Below are 21,602 nucleotides of genomic sequence, written 5' to 3'. Positions count from 1 at the left end.
CTAGGTAAAACGGGCGTAGGGGTTAAAAAAAACCGGAGAACGCTGTAGCGGGCAGAGCAAAATAAAAATAATAAAAAAGAAAGCTGAAATACGTTTTGCTGAGGGAGGTTCAAGTTAGAGCTTTCGGCGAGTCGAGATTCTCCACTTCAACTCGTCAAACTTAAATCTTCCCTCCACTCCCGTGCAATGAGAGATGAGTTCCTGGCAGGGTGGTTGATGCGCGAATCAACCCTGTCTTTTTCCGTCTGTGATCTCCCGCTGGTAAGAATATCGATGATGTCCCTAAAACTCTAACCCTCTTTTATTCTCGGCGCCCGACCGCCCGCTCACTTGGCTTGTGCTTTTTTATGAAAACGAGCCGGATAAAATACCCAACTCAGTCAACTTAAACTTTATGACCGTCTCATATTTTTACGACGTCCTTTAAAAATCGCTTTCCAGCTAGACTTTTTTTGTCTGATGACTTTAGTTATAAAAATTTCGCTTTTGCTTTCTATTATCGTCCATTTTTACTCCGGCAGTTTCATTGCTTTTTTAAGTTTGATTTTTAAATGTATAATTACACTATTAAAGAAAATCAAGTCGCTTTTTGTTGAAAACTAAAGGAAGTTAATTTCTAAATTTGGTAATAAATTTATTGAATAAGTTTTCTATTTTTATACTCCAATTTTTTTTTTAAGATTTACTCAGAAAAATTTTTGACAGTCCAATTACTGCATGAATTAAATATTCGGTTAATTTTTTTTTTTTTCCTTTAAAATTTTCTTAAAAAAAAAAAAATGAAAATTTCGACATAAATTAAATGTTTTTTTATTAAAAAATAATAACCACTTTTTCTCTACTCGTCATCTTAGACATTTATATTACGTAACAATTCGTGCGTTGTTTAATATTTTTAATGCGATATGCATAAAAAGACAATGGATTCATATTATTATTATTTAATCTGTGTGTTGAATAACAAAAATAAGTAATCGACATTGACCTCTTTATTTCTCGTAATATGATGTAGAATTACACGTTGATTTTTATCAAGCCTTCATTCATACTTTCACTAAAAAAGGAACATTAAAAACCATTAAGTAGTAAAAAAAAAAAAAAAAAAAAAAAAAAAAAAAAAAAAACTATTTGAATCGAAGCCAATACAATGAAATTCTTAAGTTTGTTGTTTATATATGAATAAATAAAAAATATATACAAATAAATAAAACAATTTGCGGCCGAAATGATATAACAAAATTTAATGTTTCTCTTTTATCATTTTGTTTTATCAAAATGTTGAAACAACTCGAGACGTAAAACGACCACAGGATATTTACCTCTCGCTTAAATGGGATAAGAAACAAAAATAAAGAGGGTATTCCTAACTAAAGACCAAAGCTAAGCTTTTAGAGCAAAATTATTATTTGTATTTTAAGTGAAAAATATCAACAATTTTATTTTTTTATTTTTTTAACTGCGTAAAGCATTTCTTTTTTTTTATTTTTACTGACAAGCTGGTCAAGATTAAACTTGTTGACCGTTCTAAAATTTATTGAAAAAAAAAAAATCAATTTAATTTAAAAGAATGATTGTTTTGAAAATTTTAATTGTTTTAGATCAATACAAAAAAGTTTTAAATTAAAAAAAAAAAAAATTCTTTTAAAAATTCTTTTAAATTAAAAAAAAAAATTAATTTAAAAATGATCGAAACTGTCTATTGTAATTAAAAAAAAAAAAAAAAAAAAAAAAAATTTTTATTTATGATTAAAAAATAATAAAATTTTTATAAAGTCAAAATAAAAAAATGTCACTGTCGAATAAAATAAAAAAAATAACAGTGGATATTATTTTACAGCGATTAATAAAAAAAGGTGCGCAATAATTCAAGTTATAAGTCGAGTATATCGGGAACGAAAGCGATCGGTAAACTCTTTGCTCCTTATAGGAGTAACATTTAAGAGTACAGTTAAGTACAGTAGCAGTATAAGTAGCAGTAGCGCCAACTTGTATGTAATTATCACAGCACGCATATACATTTGTACAATAATATGGTCTGCAGCAGTGCAAACAGTTATATTAGGCAGTAAAGTTTCGTGCCATAAACCACAATCAACGTGTACTCGCGCAAACACTAATGTAACTCCACTTATTTATCTCGAAACTTTTTTATCCTTGCGACCTAACTATATGAAGAACACCATAACTGATGTAAGCTTTCCCTTACACTCACCGTTAAATTCTCTCTTCGTCCAGAATGAGAATCAAGTGTAAATAAAAAAACAACAACGATAATATTTCGTCTCATCTTATTACAAATTGATATAAAATGTAATGTAATAAAACGCTTGACATATTTGAACCGGAAATCGCCGATTGACATAATGATGATAATAATGTAAGAGTGCTGGTAATAAAAATAAAAAATAATTTACAGCAAGTATATTGAATAATCGGTTTATGATTTAATTCCGAAAAATAAAAAATACGTGAATTGAATTAAATAAAAGTAAAATTTAAATGAGAGGTATAACGTGTATGAAAATTACTCTTATCTCGTTTGAGGAGTTCTCTGTGAAGTTAAGATTGTACCTTGTAATATTATTCATATGACTTAAGACTTTCACTTTCTCATACGTGTAAGTATGTGCGAAATTATTATTATTAAAAATAAAGTTGCGAATTTTTAATATAATTGTTTGTTTGGGGAAATTATTTGTTATTTGTGATTTATAATGTACAAGGAGATTAAGGATAAATTAGTGAACTTAGAGTTGTCATTAAACAAGTATGTACGTGAGAAAATTGGAAGGAGCAACAGGTTATAAGACGAGCTTTTGTTAGCTTTGTTTTCACAGCCCCTGCGTGCTGAATTATTTGAGGAAACACGCGGTCGAGACTTGGAGTTTCGGGGGTTTAAGGCGCTTTATCGATTACTGACAGCTTCATTGTTATTTCATATTCAACTATTCATTTTTATATTTCAGCTGATTTATTCTAAACTTTTCTTTTTCATTCGCTAATATTTTATTAGACGTCATTGATAATTTAAATTTTTGGTCGGTTGGTTAAGAATTATTAAGCATGATCGTGATAATAATTTATGGTGGATTGATTTATTTAAAAGTTAGAAGTTGAATGAAAAAATAATTATAACTTCAGTTTAAACAATTATAATTATTAATTATTTAATATTACGGTCAATAATATTTTAAATAATTAATATAATATTTGAAAAAATTTTTTTAAATAATTAAAATTGCTGAAGGCGATTCTTTTCAAATAAATAAATAAATGAATAAATATAAGTTTATCAAAAATATACAATTAAAAAAAAATTTATTTTTAATTTTTTAAATAGGTACATTTTTTTAGCATCAAAAACAGAATTAAAAAAAAATTGATATTTTTTTAAATTTTTTGTTTTGATCTAAAAAAAAAATATCAGATAAAAAAAATTAATTAAATTTTTCAAAAAATTAAAAGCTTCAAAATTGGAAAATTTGTTTTGAAAAAATGTTCAAAAAAATTTTTTTTCAATTTTAATAATAATAATAATAATTTTCATTGACGAATGGACATTTCAAATAATTTTGTAAAAAATGAATAAATCGTAAATTTATTTAAATAGTTGGATTACGAAGAATTAAAGGATAAAATTGATTAGATAATTTTTAATTTAATGAAATTCATAGATAAGTACTTAGTATTATGAAAATGGTAGTGGTAAATCCGTACAACTTTGAAACTTCAAAGTCGGAAATGCTGTTCGTGAATTTTATAAGCGAATATACACACGTTAATCGATAAGCCATATTCAAAATCTCTAATATTGAATATAACATTATTTAATCCTGCTATTTAATTCACAGATGGATCTTTAAAATTGGAATTTCAAACTAAGCCGGTAACCGGTGGGAAAATATATATATTAAATTCTCTTGATAATAATAAATACACTTGATAGTATTGAATGCCTAATACATAATTTATGCTATATAGTAATATTATCATGAAATTAAAAATAAATAAAAAATAATTTATAAACTTTTGTTTTAAAATGTCCTGTAGATGCGGAATAGGAGTGTTAAAACTTTACGATACCTGCATGTGATTTTATGAGTATGAAATAAAAAGTTAAAAATATAAAAAAAGCTGTTTGGCGCACTCGTAAAATTCGTCAATAAATCTCTTGGGTTATTCGAAGCCGTTACACATTTATGTGAAATCCACGCATTGCATTGGGAAGTATTAAAAGTAGGGTGGAGCGGGAGGGTGCCCGCTTTTTCAGGGATAGGACATATATACACATCTATATATACATATATATAATGCATGATGTGAGGGTTCCAGAGACGAGCTCCAGACTATGTCAAAGTTATAGCGCTGCATGTACTCCAGCTTATCGCGTATTTACATAAACTTCACATGGATTATACGAGCTCTCTCTTTATCTCTTTCCATGGTATAAGAAAAATCATGTATACTATTTTTATCACTCGATGACATTTCGTCATAAAAATTTTAAAACCGAAAGAATATATCACTTAGTTGTTTTCGGTAAAAATAGGGAAAAAAAAAAATTCTTTTTGTTTCAAAAAAAAATTATTTTATTATAACTAATTAATTTTTTTTAATGTTCTTAATCATCAATAGTTTCTTTAAAAAAAAAAACTTGACAATTTTATATTTTACAAAAAATTTCTCAGTACTAAAATTTTAAATTAAATATCAAAATTTGTCATCAGATTTTTTTTTTAATTTTAAAATTTAATTCATAAATTTATTTAAAAAGTAAAATTTAGATTAAAATTTTTATCTTCGAAATAAAGCAGAATGACCACTTGACTAATTGAAATTTTTCCTTAAAAATTAAACTAAAAAAAAAAAAAAAATGAAGATTTGTAAGACCAAAAGGGGAATGAAGCACCGAAAGTCGGCGAGGTGGAAATAACATTTGTATGCATTGTAGAGTGTATTACTACTAGCAGACAATAATCCACAGAATACATTTATGAATAGAGAGAAATAGAACCGGGAACTCGATCTATTCTCCAGTTCTCTATTATTCCCTCTCTCTTAATCTGAATCTCATCTCATTTCTTCACCTCTCGCCTCCTCATTTCGATATCCAAGACTCCAGTTATGTTAACTCTCTTACTGCCCCCCTTCCCCCTCCCATGTGATACTCTGCTCCCATTTGATATTAGTATTGTCCCAATACATTCACATACATTCACTCATACCCAGTTCAGTTTGTCTGTTGTCTCTCGTCTCATCTTTACCCTGACGCTGTTCTCCGCGGCTGCTGCCAATTTTCCGTCTTACTCAGACTTGCGACTTAGCTCTGAGTATTCAGTGAACATCAGACGAGGCACCAGATCCCTGATGAGCTGCATCACTTCGTACTAAGAGGGACTATTAGTTTTTTTTATTAACTATTTATTAATAATTTTATTTTTATGCTCCCGTAATTTTTTATGGACACTGAAATAAAACTTAAGTGATGACATTTTACCTTTTACGTTTACGTTTATTGTAACTATATATATATATATATATATATATATATATATATATATATATATATATATATATATATATATATATATATATATATAAAAGCAAGCAAACAGTTACAAGTAATTGGCTGTTGGTCGGTTCGTGATTCAACAAAATAAATTCATCGTCTTTCTCTGGGCAAATAAAATTAGATCAATCTTGTTGCTCTAGATATCCATCGATAGGCTCTCTACTTTGCTCTTCTTGAGTGTACACTCTCTTTACATTCAATTTTTTTTTTATAATAAAAAAAAAAGAAAGAGAGAGAAATGGAATAAATATTAAGATAAAAAAAATAATCCGTGATTTCTCCTTAGTTATAATCGATTTGAGTTAATTGGCAGATTATCGGTTTTCTCTGTCATTAAGTACTTCAATTAGCTGGTTAATTTATTGTTGTACTAATATAGATAAAACTCGTTCAATTTAACTGATTTATTATTCATTTATTTATCATTTCATTAAGTACGGGGGCTACTTAATTGTTTCGTATTATTTTTCTTACCATCAAGATTTTTTATTATATTATTTCATTTAATTACGATGGATAATGTAATCAAGTGAATCTGATGAGTACACATTTTTCAATGTTTTAATAATTTACAAATTTAGATTCACAATTACTTACTTCAATTTTGTTAAAATGATTTTTTTTGTAATGAAAATAAATTGAAATTTTTAATTGAATGATTTAAGTTTCTTAAATTTTTTCGAGTTTGTTTAATAATTTGTAATTTCCTGAAAAAATTGAAAAAAAAAAAGGTATTGTTATTAAACAATACGCGGAATAGATTACTCTGCAATAATCAATTATAAGTAAGCAATCAAAAAAACAAGATTGTTTAATTGAATAATAAGAAAACGATTTATAACAAAATTCTTCCTTAAACTATTGTAATTAAATTAATTTTTAAATTATCCAATAGCCTTTCACCAATTAAACTTTTGCAATTCTTTCACTTTAAAACATTATTATATATATTTATTTAGTATTACGTCTTGACAATGATGAAATAATAATTAACGTGCAGCATAATGATTTTGTTATTGTTTTAAATGTGTCACAATGCTTTTTTATTTTTCAAATTATAATAATGATGATAATAATAATAATAAGAATAAGAATAATGAATATTTTAAAAATATAAGCTCATCCCGACATTACACTCATCAAGAGCTTTCATTTGAGTACTCTCATCAATTTTTCATATATTTTATATATTTATATATATTATATATATGTAAATATGAAAAATATATCAAAATGGCATGTGGGTACTCAAATGAAAGCTTTTGATATGTGTAACATCAGGATGAACTTAGATCTTTAAAAAAAATCAATAATTAAGCTTTTTCTCTTAATAATATCAATAATAATAATTTCTCGCTAAAAATTCTTCGAATAAAATCATGACTTATCACCTTTCGATCGCAAGAAAAATAATAAAATTCTCAGAATAGTACCCCGGGAGTTTACTCTCGATTTTTATAACTTATTTTCATTCTTCCTTGCGTTCTTGTACGAGATTTTTTTATTTCTCTCTAATATTATTATTATATTTAAAAGTTATTCTTTTTCAAACTGAAACGTACTCTTCTTCAGTTGCCCGGACAGGCTTTTGTCAGCACAACGACGCATCCATGACAACTCCTACCATTTCTTTTTTATTCAGCGCCATGACAATCGATAACAATCCAGAAAATAAAACCATCACTTAACAAACTTACTTGTAAAAAAAAAAAAAAAAAATAAATAAATAAATAAATAAAACGAGAGAGGAAGAAAAATAAGTAGTATAAAATCTATTAATAACATCCCGGCTTAGTTGATTATTATCTAAGTTGTTAATTTACAAATAATTAAGTTGTTAACTTTGGTGAAAGCTTCTTTAAGGATTTAACTATCCAGAGACTTTGAAGAAAATCGATGAAATCTTTCTCTAATCTACCTCATCTGATTACGCGCATGAATGCTTTAATGCAGGCGAAGATGAAGTAGCGGAGTAACATGAGTGAATAAATAATCAATTAGTCTGTTATATATTGTTATTATTAATAGTAATGTTCAAAGATTTTAAAAACGTTCATTTTATCGAATGGATGAATGTCAATTTTCTGAAGCAGTTCCACGATTCATTTTATTTGTATATCTCTGTAACTAAACCTGTTGCTCTTGTATTTACAATTTGTACATTCAAAATTTATTAATGCTTTACCTTTTAATCATTTGTAGGTGTAAAATATAAATTAATATTTTACTTAAAAATGAACATTTTGATTTTTTTGTACATAGAAAAAATTAAGAAATTACCTACTACCTTGTGAACTATTGACATTTTCAAAGATATAAGCTCATCCCGAAATTACACTCATCAAGACCTTTTATTTGAGTACCCACATCAATTTTTCATATATTTTATATATTTATATATATGTATATATGAAAAATAAATCAAAATGCATGTTTGTACTCAAATGAAAGGTCTTGATGAGTGTCACATCGGGATGAGCTTATATCTTCAACAATGTCAATAGTTCTCAAAATACAAGGCCATTTCTTAATTATGTAGCTGAAAAATGATTTTGTAAATTAATAATTTAACAATCATCAAAAGTCTTTATTGAATGTAATTATAAATTTTATTTCAATAAAAAAAACGTCAAATTCAAATTTTTAAAAGAAACTTTTTCAATTTTTAATGAAATTATAAATTTTTTTTTTTTTATAAAATTAACTAAAAATGATAAAAGTTAATGGCGATTTTAATATCCAGGATATTATTTTTTAAACGTAATAATTGTTGAAACTGTAGAGGGTTTAATTTTGTAGGTTTATAGCAAGTGAATTTGTGCATTACCTCTCAGCCCCTCGGTCAACTCATATACAGTTTGCTCTCTTTGCATCAACTAATTCCACTCATTGGCAAAAACCAGGTAGCATCGATACGATATACATTTATATTTGTATATTTTGAGGACATGTGGGGGCTTCCAGAAGTGCATTAGTGGTATATATATTTAAATGTCCATATGTATAAATACAAATATATATATATATATATATATATATATATATATATATATATATATATATATATATATAAATAGTTGGAGAAAGGGGGACCAGGATTTATGCAAACGTACTAGGATTTATGAATTTATAGATGCATATGTGCAAGTCCGAGTGTATATATTTACGTATATAAAGTGCAACTCGCTAATTCGTATTTATCCGCGCGTGACGATGATTATGCGCCCGTCGATATTAAATCGCGTCACGCATGGGAATAACTCACGACCGATAATACGGAGCAATCGTGGACAATCATCATTCTGGTGATTAATTTTTATTTTTGTTTACTTATATTTATTATTATAGTGATATTTCGACAAATTTTATTATTCATTTGTTACGTTTGACCAATTGTTTTTGTTATAACGGGTGAGTTTTTGATAAACGCCGAGCAGACTATTTTATTTTATTGAGAAGAGCGCGTATAAATAAACCATTCTCGTTTAATACTTGTTTTATTTATAATAGTTTACCTTTTGGTTATGTTCTGTTCCGCTTAATACTAGTTTTTTAAACCAAAAAGCTCCCTTGTGACTACAGTGACAAATCACCCGAGCCTCTTTTGTGAATACTCTGAGCAACAGGTTTGCGATACATTACTTATTCAAGTTTGCTTGTTAAGTTCAAAAGTCAGACGTCATTTTAACTATTTTTTTTTCTACAAAATTTTATTTTATTTTTCAATTAAAAATAAAAAAATCGATGTGAAAAGTATTTTTTGAATTAATTAAAATATATTCAAGTACAAAAATTTTGTATTTTTTTTTATAAAAGCATAAATGTTTAAAATATTTGAGAAGATCAAAAATTTTTTTACAACTTTATTAAAAAATTTTTTTTTGCTCTATTAAAAAAATAAAATAAATTTTTTATTCTTCATTTAAATTTTATAATCGTAATTTAATAATTAATCATTAAAAATAAAAATAAAATTAATCGAAAAATTAAAAAAAAAATTGTAAATTGTAAACGTCAAAGAAATGATGGATAAATATAAAAATTAAATAAATGTTAAAAAATAAATAAATAAAAAGTGTACCCAATTTCAATAATGCACTTTATAACCCCTCGATTGCTATTAAACTGGATAAAACGTCGAGTAGTATGTACATCTCTTTTCGACCGTGCATTTAACATCGATATTAATAAACCTCTCGTGTACGTCAAAGCAAAAAATATAATAAAAACTCTAGAATAGAAACAGAACACTGCAAATAGCCACAGGGATCTACATACAACCTCTATCCTCCATCCTACCCCTACTTTTGATCTCCACCCCCAGTTCTGCTCATACATACCTACAAATATATCTACACACTTTGCCAGATTAATTTCCCCTTTAAACAATACCTTCTAAAGCTTCTATTCTCGAGCGTGCAGAACTTTGTCATACCCTTTCTTAGATAATCATCATACATATATAATGTATAATGTATATCTATATCTATATTGTTTTAAAAATTTCACAGTAGCTCTCGAGTTAACTTGAAAATCTCACCTTTCCCATGAGACAACTACTCGGTACACGTTATACACTGGCATCTTATGAGTTTAACGCAAACGTGAGTAAGCTGAGGGATGCTGCGTTAATTCGGTTGAGAATTTGAGCTTCTTCATGCTTTACTCCCGCATCTTAAGTTCGTGACATGAAAACTAATTAATAATATATCAACTGGATCTATTAGATAAGTTATTTGTTTACTTATATTTATGGATTTATTTTTTATTAATTATTTATTAAAAAAAAAGGATCATTAGGATATAATTTAAGTACTGAAAAATTAAAATAAAAATTTTAACACAATAAACGTCATTTTCATGTACAGTTCCGGCAGTATGTTACTGCTACTATCTTTCGGAACTCATGAGAAACTCTTTCGCAAGGAAAAAAAATTATTTGAAAATTTCGCGGCAATTTTAAGAGTAAAAATAATAACTATAATTTTACCTTGTTAAAAAATATCAACATTTTTAATATGTTTATTAATAAAATAAAAAAAAAATATGTAAAAATAAAAGTACAAGTGCCCCGAAAATTAATTAGAAAATATAAATAAATAAAATATTCCCCAGTACACAGTGATAAAATATTTTATGTTTAATTACGGCCGCAAGAATTAAAACAAAATATTTATTTTGGCTGAATATTAAACAACCAATTTAAATTTAAAAAAAGTGATTTTATTTACGCTTGAGAATCTTGAGAAGTAAATAAATAAACAACGACCGTAAAAAATAAATAAACAAAACAAAAAAAAAAGACTAGATTTTAATTATAATTTTTTTGACCGGTTTTAATGCAGACTAAAACTGGCTTGTGAGTGTATTATAGAGTATTATATATAGTTGTGTTTTCTCATCAAAGGAGAACTAATTACGTAGGCATCTGTTGTACAATATAAAGGTGTACAATGTACAATCGACCTCTCCTATTCGGGAAACTCAACCTCTTGCTATACATACGTAAATAAATTCAATATATATATATATATATATATATATATATATATATATATATATATATATATATATATATATATATAAAATGTGAATCTTTGATAAATGTTCCTCCCAGAAACGATCGTGTACACAAAATATATACGAATGGAAAACGTTACGATTTGAGCACTACGTCGTCGCCTTGGGGCGACGGACGATGAAATTTCAAACGATCCGAATGAGATACGCGGAATGTTTTTAACTGAGGATAGCAAGTCCTGCCGAATACAACACTAAACTGAACACGGATGTTTTGTTGACGAAGAAGGGGCTCCAAGTGGTGTAGAATATATTTATGTAGACATATATATAGAGAGGAGGACTAAATGAAATGAAATGAACTGAGAATTGTTAAAATGACGGAGGAAATACGAAGCTTCGTTAAATAATTAATCGATTCGCTGCGTTGCATCGGAAATTCAAGGTGTCTCTTTAGTCGACAAGGTGAGTCTTTTTCTGGTAGGGGGAAGGAGAAGGGAAGATCTATGGAGAGAAATATAATAGGGGAAGTCGGAGGTGAGAATTAACATGGTGTCTTTGTTGCGATAACATCCGCCACGGTCGCTTTTTAAAAGATTTACGCAAGCCGAGTTGTTGCATTGGCATCAAATGCATATAAATCTGAATTTCAAGCTGGATTATTCGTTTACCGGAAACTTTATCTTGCCCGGGCGATAAGAGACTACTTCCGGATCTAGGATCAAGCCGGGGATTGTCAACGCGATAAATTTAACGCGTGTCCGGTTTCTCGACAATTTTCGTCTTAATGACGGTTCGATTTTGGTCCATTGTTTCTATTTTACGACTCTAGCTCGGATAATTTATTCTCGGTACTTTTTATTTAATTAAATATCTTTTTTTGTTAATATTGATGAGGAATTCAAGCTTTAAAAATAGTTTAATTTAATAGTTTGCAAGTTTTTTTTTTGTTAGAGTAAAGTTCTTTAGGGGAGGAAAAAATTCTTTTGCAAGTAAATAAAAAAAAATTTTTTAAGAAAATTTATTAATTAAAATATTTAAAAAGTAAACAAATTATTGCCGAGCTATAAAAAAAAATTAACTAACAATCAACATTAATAAATAAATTATAAAAAAAATTTCCTGCATGCAAAAAGACAAAAAAATTGCAAGTGCAAAATTTTGAAAATAATTTTTTATGATAAATTTATTTTTTTATAAATTTTTCAAAAATTTTGGAATGTTAATAATTTTGTTATCTAAATAATTATTTTTTTAGCAAAATAATTTTTTCAATCAGTTAAATAATAAAATATCAATAATTAAAATGAATAAATTCTAAACAATGAAATATGAAATAGTTAAAATGAACTAGCTCGAGAGACGATCGGATAATCCTCATAAATGACACGGTTGCTTTACCGGAATGAAATATCAGATTAGCGTATTAATTTCTCAGGCTTTCCCACGCATTAGTTTTAGTTTAGTCCATATAATTCCCTACATAGCAAAACATAACAGTGTAACTGGCTGTATTATTATTATTATTATTATTATTATTATTATTATTATTATTATTATTATTATTATTATTATTATTATTATGAAGGATAAAGTGTATAACAGTAGACAGTCTGTGTGTAGTTGAAGCGAGTAGTAAACTTAACCACACCCGGTATAGGCAGACATATCTAATCAAATCATGTAAGCCTTGTTCTGTTCTCGAGACTGTCGACGTTACTAACGAGCGAGCAGTATGGAGGTATATTTATCTCTAAATGCCCTGCTGTTTGTCCTTGCTCCAATCACTTTGATTGAGTGTAGCGATGGAACCCAGAGGATCAAGGTGGTAATAGCTCTTGTGTAATTCTATTCTCTGTTTCAGACGCCGTCCATCGTGACAGACTCCGCGGAGAAAACCGTAATAGCACCGCTGATAATAATTATAGTTCGAAAAATAATAACGATAATAATCGTAATCATAATGATAACAACAAGGTGTCCAAGAGAGCTAAGCCGCTTGATTCGGAAGACGACTATTATTATTATGATGACGTAGACGAGAGGAATAATCCGACAAACGAAGCGCCTGTTGTCCCGCCAGGGTTTTTAAGTCCTTCTGTCAGAGAGTATCTTGATCTCGGTAAATCTATTCCAGGTATGTACTGTGTTGGTCTTTTTATTTTTTTAGTTAATTACTTAACAAGATTTTAAACTTTATGGTGTGTAATTAGTTTTAATGTAAATTTATTATTATAACTGAGAATTTTACATGGAAAAAAAATTTATCTTCCCTCGAGAGAAAATAATTTTGAATTCAGAAAATTGAGAAATTTGTCTTGGTTTCAAAAAATTTTTTGATTTACTCAAATTTATAATTTTGGCCCTTTTTTTTTTAATCAATGATAATTTGGATAATTTCAAAAATACTTCAAATTAATCAGCTTCAGAATATAAAAAAAAAAAGGTAAGCGATAAAAAATTGTAACTCTTTAAAAAAAAGTCCGAACCTTTAAAAATTAAAATTTAAGCCCTTATTTGAATAATAAAACTTTATTTCCCGAAAATTTGTTTAAATTTTTAATTAGATAAAAATCTCAATATTTTTTCAAAAATTTCAAAGTTAAAATTCATTATTTTTTAAGCTAATTTATAAGTCACTAATAATAAAATATATTAGACCAATAATAGCAGGTTAATAATAATAATCTTTAATACAAGAGTGACTTAAATGGATTAGACGACAACCTGAGACTCATTATAGAGCCCTCAAGAAAGAGCGTCCTCAAGCATAAGCAGCAGATATTTTTATTTAGAAAATAAAATATAAAAAAGATAAAATATAAAGTTAAAAGCGGTATTGAGGGAAATAAAAATGTTCTGGGTCATAAAAAAGTAAGATCTTCACAGGTTGTAATAAAATCCTCTTGCAGCCCGTCAAGCTCTCGTGGTAAGCTCCAGATCGACGGGGCTGCGCCAGGGCAGGACGTTTCGGTATTTCATTATCGCATCTGAGTGCCAAGAGTGCCGTGAACTCACTCGGCCCTTTACTTATTCCATTTAATTCTTCTTCTCTTGTACTTCACACACACGTTTTCTCTTTTGCTTCGCCGGTGAAGCGATCGGTGACTATTACGACAATTTTTATTATTATTATAATTATAGTATGTCGATAGTACGATCGAGTCTTAATTGGCTCATGCCAAGGAGTGGAATCATTTGTAGGGTTTTATACTCTTGGTATTAACTTGTAACTTCTAGTTAATTGGAAATTTTTTTTTTTTTTTTTCAAAGATTTTTTTTTTTTTTTATTCAGTTTATTTAATAATTTTATAAAGAACTATTTTCAAAAGATAGGAAATATTTTGTAATATTACTTTTCGAGTTTCAATAATTTTTATTTCATATTTGCGGCACTTAGAACAAGTTTTTTTCTCAGCTATATTAATAAATTTTAAAAATCAATTGAATTTCTTTAATTTTCTATCCAATTTTATAATTTTTTTTAGACTGATAAAAAAATTACCTAAATGAAAAAAAAAAAAAAAAATCACTAATTTTTTGTCTCGATTAAAAACAATAAAACTCTTTACAATAATTTTCTTAATGAGTGAAAAAAAAGTTTCAGATAGTAACAGATAGTAGCTAGTGCAATCCAGATTATAATGAGTATAAAATCCAGATTACAAAGAGTATAATCTAGATATCACTCAGTATAATCTGGATTATACTAGTTACTATCTAATTATTTTTTTTCGCCACAGATATCACTGAGTATAATCTAGGATGACATTCAGTGTCATCTTGTTCTTTCCGTGTATGGGATTAAGTTAAAAAAAAAAATGTTTTTTTTTAGTGTAGCCCTGAGTCATGTAAATAACGTTAGTCAAAAAAAATTTTTTTGCCCTCCGGGCGGAAAGTGGCAACTTTCGTCCCGCTACGCTAAACAAAGTTGCCGCTTTCCGCCTTCGTCGGACAAAAAAATAGTATACAGCCCTTGGAAAGTAAAAAAGAAAACCTCAGATCACATGTTTGTCGACCTCGGCTTCGCCTCGGCCAACAATTACATGTGATCTGAGGCTTTTCTTATTTTCCTTCCCAAGGGGTGTAATATACTATTAATTAGCAAAATTATAGCAATATATACCAACACTAATTAATGATAATTATTATAATACGAATATACACAGTTTAAATAGAGTTAACACATGGAAAGGTGAATGAATGCCTGTGGGATCAGTTATAGGATGAATAAACTACCCTTATTTCAAGTATGACAACAGTGGTAGGTTCAGTGAACCGAAATTCCACGGGCAACCACTACCATCCGGCTAAATTGTTGGCCTCATCTCCATCCTGATTCTCCTCTTCCTCTTCCTCTTTCTCTTTCTCTGATACTCACACAAATTCGAGCTCTGTATAATATAACCCCCAGGTCTGGATTGTTTTACCCGTGTGTGTACAGTGGTTACCGCAGAGTCGCAAGCTTCTATTCTGAATAGCGATGGGTGGCCCGCCCGGGTAGTGTCAGGATGAAAAGAGACCGATGCAATGAGAATGAGTCATGTCGGAAGGGGTTGAGGTTGCTGAGAATTTCTGGCAGTGTTCTCGTTAAATTCACTTTCCCGGTTTTTCGCACGTGAAAATTTCACGAATCAAGTACGAGTGTTTCTACATAACATCCATGTATAAGCGTGTGTGTAAATAAGTAGAGAGAATGGTGGACGGTGCAAACCAAAACAGAAATAACTGAAAATAAAAGTACGGAAAAAAAATAAAAATAAAAAAAAAAAAATTGAGTCAAGTTGGATGACAAAGCATACGGAGGTGGAGAAAGTGTGCTTTTGTTTTTGTTTTATTTTGCTCGGTGCATTGGTGAGCGACGAGGTGAACAACGGAAAATTTATATGTATCGATGTCACGCGCTACCGATACGTTTATAAATCGAATTTTAGTCTACACTGGCATAAATCCACCAATGGACTCTATGTTTTGTTAAATATATTTTCTCGTACGAGGTCCAGTCGTCATAATTATCCCTTTCTCTCTTTTACATGTGTTTGTTGATTAATCCATTCAAAGAATTTAATTTATATTTTATTTTTATTTAATTCATTATTCGGTTACAAAAGGCGACAAATGCCTCAAATTTCAAAGCTCTGTTTCAGGTATTTCAATTTTTATTTGTTAATTTATCTTTTTGTCGATGAAAAATTGAAAAAAGTTAAAAATTTTAAAAAGGGGAAGTTAATTATTTATTTGACTAATCGGGCAATCTCCTTTAAATTTTCGGAATTCGTGAAGACATATTTAAACTTCATATTAAAAAAAAAATCAAGCCTTTTATCAAAAGTTGCCTTGTCGCTCGTAATACCTTAATTTGAAAACTCTAATTAAACATTTTATTTTGATGGCAAAATAAGTAATAAATGATTTAAATCGACTTTTCTATAAAAAAAAAAATCACGGTAAATATTTCGAGCACGCACTAAAATTTTCTTTACACTTGAAATAAAATTTCCATAAAAATATTAAAAATAAATCCTTTCTTCCTCTTAGTTTGCTAAAATAATTATTAAATTTTTTTATCACTTTTATATCATAAAATTTAACAATCGTTAAAATTCTCAGCACACATAAATCCCGTACTTTTTTATTATTTTCTCCATCAACGTTTCATCCATCGTATATTCATATAACCCCTTCCTCGTATAACCTCATTCGGAATTTTACGATAACCCTTCTTTTCCCGAAAGCAGTTACCCTAGGGTGAATTATTCTGGTTGGTACTGGCAGATATTTTCCCTCTTGCACTTGTTCTCACTTGCACTGTGAGCTATTCGCTGGCTAGTGGCTCACTTTGGCTGCGTACATACATGAAGAACATACATATAAAGAACAGAGAAGAACAGAGAAGAACAGAGAAGAAAGAAGACTCAGTACTGCGAATCGTCTCGTCTCGACAGTCATATCTTGAACGAGACGAGCAGAATGCATTGTACGTAGAAGGTATGACGAGTAAGGACTACATTGGAAAACCCAACTCGTCCGCTTAGTTGACTTTATGACGATAGTTCTAGGAAAACGTATACGTATACCGAGCGGTACTAAAGAACGAGATGGAGAAAATGGAGGAGTGCATAGCCCCCAAGCAATGAACCAGCTCGGGCTTCGTCCTTCATTTAATTTTACAAATAGCTTGGATAGATTTCATGCAAGATACCTTCTGAGTCTATATACATACACGGTGTACTGCTCTGTATGCTCATCTCTCTTTGCGTTGTACATTTTACAATGAGATCTTAAATTTGCTTTTTATTATAAATTTATAATTATACCCCAGACATTGCTAATATTTATACTTTCTATTCTTTTTATATTTTTGTTGTCTTTTTTTTTTTTTTTTTTTTTACTTCTTTGTTGTATTGCTAAGCGCCATTTTTGAGTTCTTGTTACCAATTTAAGTGATAAAATTCCACTATTTTGAAGATAAGCTTTTATTTAATCGCGGTAATTCAATATTAAACAGAAAACAAAACAAAAATTTTATTAATTAATGATAATAATAAAAAGTGACCAAATTAAAGAATTTTTCTACCAAAATATTTTAATTGATCATTTTTTAAAAAATTAGTTGGATAAAAAATTTTTTTAAATTTTGATTTGTCAAAAATAAATTTTTTCTAAAGGAAAAATTTTATATTTTTAAATAAAATTATTAGAATTTTAAGAGCCAATTTTTTTTCAATTTGGCAATGGTTGGATTAAACGATGTGAGAATTAATACTTGTCTGTTTTTTTGTATCTGAAAAAAATTGTAAGAGAAAAAAAAAGTCGCGACTAAAAACCAAAACAAAATAAACTAAAGTGTTTTTAATTTAGATTAATAACAACAAAATCCGCGTGATCAGAATAGCAAAGTTCTTCGGATCACAAGAAAAGCTTCTTGGCCGGGTATCAGCATCACTAAAGGAGAGTTGAGTGAGAAAAGCACGAAGCCGGTTGCATAAATTACTTTGTTGGTGCAGTACATAACAGTAGTGTGACAACCGTGTATTTCCCGTAATAGTTGCCAAACCTCTACTCTACACTACATCACCATACACCAGGCATAGACTCAGTATATACTACATAGTCTTCTGGTAGTCTCCGTTCGTCAGATGACAAGCATAGTTTCGCGCCACGAGGATGCGTCCATGCACACGTTATGTTTCTATATATCCCCAAAGTCTTGTTCGTCTTGCTCACTATCCAGTGCTGTATATAATACGGAACTCCAGTACATAGATATACAATATATAATGACAGAGCAGTATAATACTGTCTTGTATCTCCACTATTCCAGAGCTCTTCTCTCCTCTTTCCTTCCCTTCCCTTCCCTTCTCTTCTCTTCTCTTGGGTTCTTCAGCTCGTCTCGTCTCGTCTCCTATCCTTGGGTGGCTCTGTCACGTAGAGTGCCACCGAGCAGGTAAAATAACCAACTACGACACTGTTGAGAACTCGTCTTGCCACACAATATCCATACGAAATACTCGGGGGAAAATGCCACCACGACAATTCCACAGGCATTCATACTTTGGTTGTGTCAAATTTCACCGCCAACTATTATATCGACAAAACCAATCTCTACTCGGGAAATTCACTTTCTTCGGTTCTTTCAAAATGTTTTATGGTGATAATTATCGTGCAATTGCTTCACTTTTATTCAATTAAAGTCTAAAGTCTAAAAATTTTGCATTATCGTTAGAGCGATTTTTATTTTCATTTTATTAAATCTATAAATATGAAAATAAAACGTGAAATTGAAAAAATACTGTCTGATAAGATGGTGACAACGCGCGAAAAGATGGCATTTGAATTTATTAAGGTCTCCTTTTATGATTTTGAAGTATAAATTGCAAAATAAAATTCGTTTAATGATTAAATTTTTAATGTAAAAAAATTATATTCTAAATTAGAGTGTAATTTAATTAACTTCGTACATTCTCGGATGTAGAGTGGTCAAAGATCGATGATTGACATGTTTAAAGCTTAAAGGTAAAAGAGCTTATTATTAACTTTAAAAATAAATTTACTGGAGATGTAAGAATTGGGTCATAATTTTTATTAAAATTAATAATGGTGAGATAAAAAATTTAATTTGAATTTTTTATAATTTTGAAAATGTACTTTTTTATTTTAAAAAAATATCAACACGGATGTATTTTACTAACTGCGATAATTATGGTCAGAATACAAAATTAATGTTGAGATAACGAGAAAAAAATTGAAGATAAATGATTGTCATGATTTGTGCTTTTTTGATATTCAAATAAAAGACATATATAATATATAAATATATCTATATATGAGGGGGTTTGTTACCATTGGAACTTGTTAGACTCGTTAGGGAGCTTGTGAGCAAAAGAGTCCGTGTGAAAAGAGCTGAGTTCTCAGAGTAAGTGAATAAAAAAAAGTAAAATAAAAATAATAATGCTGGAAAAAATAGTTTGAAAAAATAGAGCAGAAGAAAGAAAAAGGAACAAAACTGAGGGAGACGGAGATGAAAGAGAAAAAAAAAAAAACTGAATGATGAAAACGAGTAAAGCAAGGTACTGAGGTTCAAGTGGAAGAAACGTATAAAATGAAAATGCAAGAGAAAAGGAATATAGATATATATGTACGTATAAATCCTGGAGAAATCGAGCGCTAATTTACGAACGTTTACTCATTTATTCCGGCTTGGGGTGTCTCTACGAATTCAAGAATAAGAAGTAGACCAAGGTGGGCTAGAGAGCAGGGGCTCGAGGAAAAGAAAAGAATATTTTACCGGGATTTTCAAACACCGAGATAACATCATTTTATTTATTTTTTTCTCTTTATTTTATTTAGTTTTGTTTCGTTCATTCTTACGTTATTTCGTTTGTTTCAAGTTGTATAATGTTTTATCATTGTGAACTCGAGTTGTATCGGGTAGACGATATAAACCTCAGGAAAATCAACCATTTATAAATGTAGACACAACTTAAATGAGGAAAAATTATTTATATTGTATCTGTTCTTTAGAATATCTTCAATATTTTTTGTTATTAAATAATCAAAGTTAAATTATCATGGCTTTCAGTGGTTTTTAATGATAGTAAACAGCAAAGGGGGATATTAAAAAAATTTTTTAATAAAATGAGAAAGTTTATAGAGACAACTTTAGTTCAAGATTTCAATTTTAGAAATATTTTTTAAATGATTTTTTTTTCGTGTACAAACAAAATAATATTGAAGTTTCATTATTTTGGATAAAGACGAAAAATTCTTGAATCAAATAAAATTTACTTAAACCAATAAAAATTTTATAGTCTAAGAATTTTTTTGCTCAAATCAAAAAGATGAAGTTCTTCAAAATTATTTACTAGATTCAAATTAATTTTTTTTTTTTTGTGTAGAATCTTAAAAATTCGTTGAAAATTTTTTGTAATTGTCGTAAATCTGCTAAAAAAAAAAAAAAAAAAAATAATAATAATCATCTCTCAAAAATAGATTATAATGTGTAAATCAAAAATGTATAATGTGAACATGAATAGATTAAATGCATATCCAGAGCAGGTGGAAGGCTAAATTAATGTTACCGGTAAACATCTAGGCTGATTAACCCTTTGGAAGTTTAGATATGTAATTAGCTGTCGACTTACGCAGCGACGGAATAACACGCCAGCTAATTCCAAGTTGGCGTAAAGTTATAAGGGAATCTACGTGCGCCCGTGTGCGATGAAAAGGCTCTCTCCACAACAAGAAGCGATGACTCTTTGATATGACGCAGTACAGCCGTACTGTAGATACAACAGCCAATATATAAACTCATATATGTAATATATTATATACCAAGGTGTATGAGTGCTGTAGTTGTCAAGGTGCTATACAAAGATACCAACCAGTACATCATCTTGTTCGCTTTAATACTAACATTTAATACAAGGCGGAGCACGATAGGAAGCTTTTGCTTCATCTTCACTTAGATCCTCGCTAGATAATACACTTGATGCAGCCAAGAGATCCTTCAAAGTGCCGCTACTGTCTTAACCACATCCTTTCTTATTTTCCTCTCTTATCTCCGTCATTATCATCATATTCCGTATCGTTTTATTATAAATAGCTTTACCTTTTGTGTAAATCGTCCAATTATCGTTTTACTTTATTTATTATTCTCGAGTCTCAATTTTGTGTTCGATATATAAATTAAATTGCATATACTAATTACACTGGTGGTAGTAACAAGGTTTGTTTTAGCTAATTCGTCTTAATGAATGTTTAGTAAAGAGAAATACTAGAGTGAGTCTACACATCAGTCGATATTTGCAGCTCCGTAAAGTAAACAGGAATTAAAAACAATTATACTGTTAATATCAGGGCGTTTAAGTCAAGAGCTTTATTAGCATTTTATCTAAGTGATTATGAATGAGCGAAAAAAAAAAAAAATAATAATTTATATAAAATTTTAAAAGTTTTACTTATAATTTTTTTTTCTTATGACGATAATTTGCAAAAAATTGAATTTAGA

General features: G+C 28.9%; 2 protein-coding genes across 2 annotated transcripts in view; one reads left to right on the top strand and one right to left on the bottom strand.

Annotated features, from left to right (window-relative positions):
* Positions 1–21,602, bottom strand: part of Qin (tudor domain-containing protein qin) — a 95,781-nt gene that overhangs the window by 17,569 nt on the left and 56,610 nt on the right. The gene's annotated exons all lie outside the window — the stretch shown is intronic.
* Positions 1–21,602, top strand: part of LOC141524202 (uncharacterized) — a 33,021-nt gene that overhangs the window by 9,180 nt on the left and 2,239 nt on the right. The window contains exon 2 of the mRNA XM_074237926.1: positions 12,957–13,229. Coding sequence (XP_074094027.1) covers positions 12,957–13,229 — 273 coding nt within the window. The remainder of the gene's footprint in view (positions 1–12,956; positions 13,230–21,602) is intronic.

This window comes from Cotesia typhae, unplaced genomic scaffold, assembly GCF_013202065.1.
Source record: "Cotesia typhae breed Kobodo isofemale line unplaced genomic scaffold, CoteBio_Ctyphae contig_22, whole genome shotgun sequence".
NCBI classification, from domain to species: domain Eukaryota; kingdom Metazoa; phylum Arthropoda; class Insecta; order Hymenoptera; family Braconidae; genus Cotesia; species Cotesia typhae.
Note: the sequence above shows the minus strand (reverse complement) of the source record. Positions and strands in the feature narration are given on the sequence as shown.